This window comes from Fulmarus glacialis, unplaced genomic scaffold, assembly GCF_000690835.1.
Source record: "Fulmarus glacialis isolate BGI_N327 unplaced genomic scaffold, ASM69083v1 scaffold36610, whole genome shotgun sequence".
Taxonomy (NCBI): domain Eukaryota; kingdom Metazoa; phylum Chordata; class Aves; order Procellariiformes; family Procellariidae; genus Fulmarus; species Fulmarus glacialis.
Genome location: NW_009188909.1, coordinates 2,322 through 6,031, shown reverse-complemented (window position 1 = coordinate 6,031; position 3,710 = coordinate 2,322). Strand labels below are relative to the sequence as shown.

Genomic DNA, 3,710 nt, shown 5'->3' with positions numbered 1-3,710 from the left:
CGGCGCTTGGGTCCTGGCTGTGCGTCCTTCTCCGCCTCGTGTTCGCTCCCCCCATCCAACCAGCTCTGGTTGTCCAGCAGGTCAGGGTCATCTTCTTCTGCCCCTTCAAGGTCGGCCGGCTCAGGAGCTAGGGGAAGACCCCAAACGTTGCTGTCAACAACCAGGGAGCAGGGGGACAAACACAGCAGCGGGCATTAATGTCCCTACCAAAATTTGGTGTCATGGTACAAGAAGAGGAGGAAATGGCTCCAACCTGAGCAGCCCCACCAGCAAACCAGCTGTACTCCGTTGCCTCCCGCTCTTACCAAGCCTGAGCAGAGGGCTGTAGGAGGTAATCTGGCAGAAGGAGAGGGTAGAAAAGACGTGGCCCATCCCCTCCCCATGCTCACGGGTGGTGGGTGCCTGTGGATGGTGTTGGCATCCCCTGCACAGGGCTGCGGTTGCAGGGAAGCACGTCCTCGTGGTGGGTTCTGCTGCTGCAGGGGGTTTTTGTAGAGCCCCGGTAAAGCAACGTGATTTGGTGCAGATTATACCCAGCTACAGCACCTGTTGGTGGCTTAGGTAAGACCCATTAATTTTCTTTGCAGCAGGGTTTAACAGCAGGGACCGAGGAAGCAGAAAGGGGACAGCAGCCAAGGACAGCAGCCTCCCTTTGCATCGGGGATCTCTGATGCCCACTTGCTCCCAGGACCATCGATGTCCGTGAGCTGACTGTGGGGGATGAGATGCGCCTCTGCGGCTGCAGAATGGAAGGAGTTTTCTCGGTTTTTAAACTATCTCATTTGGATAGAAGTGGGTTAGAGACAGCGGGTAATTACGCCGGTGGATCTCAGAGGCCGCAACCTCTGCGAGGGCTGTGTAGCGAGCAGCTGGAGGTGGCAACCCCGTTGTGTGATTTAGATGCAGATGTCTGCTCATGCTCTGATGTTCATGCGGTGACAAGAATTTAGGCGTCCCAGTTTCCAGCAGCGCTGGCTTCTTTGCAGGTAAAAGGGGTTTGGTTTTTTTTTGCTTTGTTATGAGGAGGGCGGCCACTCTGCAAAGCACAGGGTGGTGGGGAGCTGGCAGAGACGAGTGCTTTGCAGAGAGAAACTTCAGCCACTGCTACTACATTGGCCATGTTCTCTCGTGGTCATGGACAACATTGTGTTCGTGTCTGAGATGTACTACGAGGCTGTGGAAATGGGTTCCCACCACGTTGCACAGGGGCAAATGGCAGAGGGGACACGGGTGGGTGGTAGGGGAGGAGACGGCTGCTTGTACCTGCTATGGGCGTGGGGTGGATCCAGTAGATGGTCACGTTTCTGCAGATGTCAAAAATTTTGGAGCTCTTCAGGAACTCCTTGTTCTGAATGGGTTTTTCCCCAGGCACCCAGACCACGGACTGCTCAAAGTAGGTGGTTGTGATTTCTTCTCCCTGGAAGAAAAGCGAGATTTCACCCTGGCATGGTGAGACACCCTCGCCCCACCGCTGGCTGCTTCTCCTCCCCTTGGCTTACCTCGAGGCACTTCTCTCCTCTGAGTGAGCAGCTGGACTTTGCCCTGGCCCCAGGATCGGGGTGCTTGCTGGGTGCACATGCAATACCCCACTGGTCCTCACGGAGGGAGACCCATCATGAGCCTCGTCTTTCCTGCCCGCTCCCAGCCAACACCACCCCGCTCTCTCCTCCCTCCATTCATCGTGCTTCAAAAGCCTTCTCCTGTGCAGTCCCCGCCATCTGGAAGAGCCTTCTGGAGCGCCCCAGTTCATTTAAAACCCAAGATTAAAACATCTCCTCTCTGCTTTGCTCTTGCTACTGCTTTTGTGATTGAACACTTTAATTTATTCCTCACAGAAATTCTTTGCACGGCCGTATTCTGTAATTTATACTACACGTCTCTGCCGCTGCATTAGTCCATGGTGTGTTTGGCAGGTGCTTAGGGAGGGAGATATATAAAGATTATTGGATGGCTCTGTGCTGAGCTATCTGCCAAGGCAAAGTTGTGTATGTTGGTGGTGGTAGCCCATAGAGCAAGTTGGCAAGTGGCATTTTTCTCTCCAGAAGGTGTCTAGAGCTGTATTTCTTTTTCATAGAGTTTTTTTGGGAAGTCTTAAGAAAGAGCTAACACAACCTGACCCAGTCTGAGTCATTTTCGGAGTCTCTGGTGAAGGCCGCGGGGTTGGGAAGGTGCTGCCTGAAGGACCTGGCAGTGCACGGGCTCTGGGAAGAGATGACTACATTTTAAATCTACGTTTATCTCATTGGGTTTTATATTTCAGCTCTCTACCTGGGGCAATGTTCTGCTAAAGACTGGGAAGTCACATCCCTTTTACAGTGGTAGCTGAAAAGATCTATTAGCTTCTTACGGCATAACCAAAGAATCGGTGTCTGGGAATTTGGGTCATGATTCAGGGAAATGTTTCTGCCCAGGCTTCGTTTCAAACGTGTCCTGCTGGTGTTTTATCTGCAATGGCTTCCTTGGGGGGGATTCAATCTGCTACCACCCTTCGTCTTGCAAACGGGGAGGCGGGAGGGCTGTGCCGCGGGGCTGTGCCACCACCGGGGGCTCAGGCATGGGGACGGGGACAGGGGACAACTGCTTTCAAGGGACTGAGCCATCACCCCAGGTTACGCTGTCAGAGAGGGCTTAAAATACAGAGTCAAACACTTTTTCCACACTGCATGCAAAGCTTGCAACTCCTTGCAGCAGGATGTGGTGGGCAAAAGTTAAATGGGTGTAAGAAGATGGGAGGAAGGTCCGTGCAGGACAGGGAGGTGGCCCCAGCCCGGCGCTTCCCACCTCCCAGGGCTGTACGCCAAGCGCTTTCTCAAACTGCATTTCTTAAATGCGGCTGCTCTTTTAAATTCATTACTTCTGCCTCATTCTGCTTGAGAACATGAAGCTCAATTCTTGGAAAAAACAATTTGATTGACTTTTTGGTGCCTGCTAATCCTGAGCTGCCTTGCGACCTTTTGACTACAACAGGATTATTGTTCTTGATCTCTGATATTGTGCCGAGAGGGTTTTGTCTGTCGGCTGTCTAATCCCGTCTCTTTCCACTTGTTTTTAGAAGCAATCCTCTGAAATAAGATCATTCTATGAAGCGATCACAACTTATTATTTCTTTATTGCGGAGTCTCCGGGAAGGCTGGAGCAGATGGGAGGGCGGTGGGGACAGCGGCCGCGCTCCCAAGGCCAGGGAGGGGAGTGGGTTTCCGCGGGGACAGAGGGGTGTCCTGTTTTATTCACCTACCTCAAGCTCGGGGATCTTGGCCTCCGTTGTCTCAGGTAGGACTTTAGTCTGAGTTTTGATGAAACATTTTTGAAGGCCCACAAAGAAGATGCCAGTTATTCCCTACAGTATCAAAACAAACACCAAAAAAGCAGTCAGGGCAAAGCGGGAGGATGAATAACCCCATCGTACGGAGGGTACAGCTGGATAAGGGTTTAGTTGTATTTTTCCTGTTGGTGTTTTTGTGCAAACTCTGTTCAGCAGCAGTGCTAAGATGTACTAACAGGTTCTCCTAAGGGATATTGGATTTTATGGTTTGGGAGAATTGGCCTTTTTGCAAATATCTTAAGGCAGATAGCCATAAAATTTTACTTTGCTCCCCTTCTTACAACTATCATGAGCTCTAGTTATCATAAATAAAAATATGCAGAATAGCATCTGACCGTTATGGTTATATGAACATTCAGCCCCTGGTTCCTGCTAGGCTATTAGCTGA

At 51.2% G+C, this 3,710-nt stretch overlaps 1 protein-coding gene across 1 annotated transcript in view; it reads right to left on the bottom strand.

Annotated features, from left to right (window-relative positions):
• Positions 1-4: 4 nt before the first annotated feature.
• TNMD (tenomodulin) overlaps positions 5-3,710 on the bottom strand; it is a gene marked incomplete at its 3' end in the record, with an annotated part of 5,767 nt that continues 2,061 nt past the window's right edge. Inside the window, exons 3-5 of the mRNA XM_009580333.1 lie at positions 3,236-3,337; positions 1,264-1,417; positions 5-127 (exon numbers count right to left, since the gene is read on the bottom strand). Coding sequence (XP_009578628.1) covers positions 5-127; positions 1,264-1,417; positions 3,236-3,337 — 379 coding nt within the window. The remainder of the gene's footprint in view (positions 128-1,263; positions 1,418-3,235; positions 3,338-3,710) is intronic.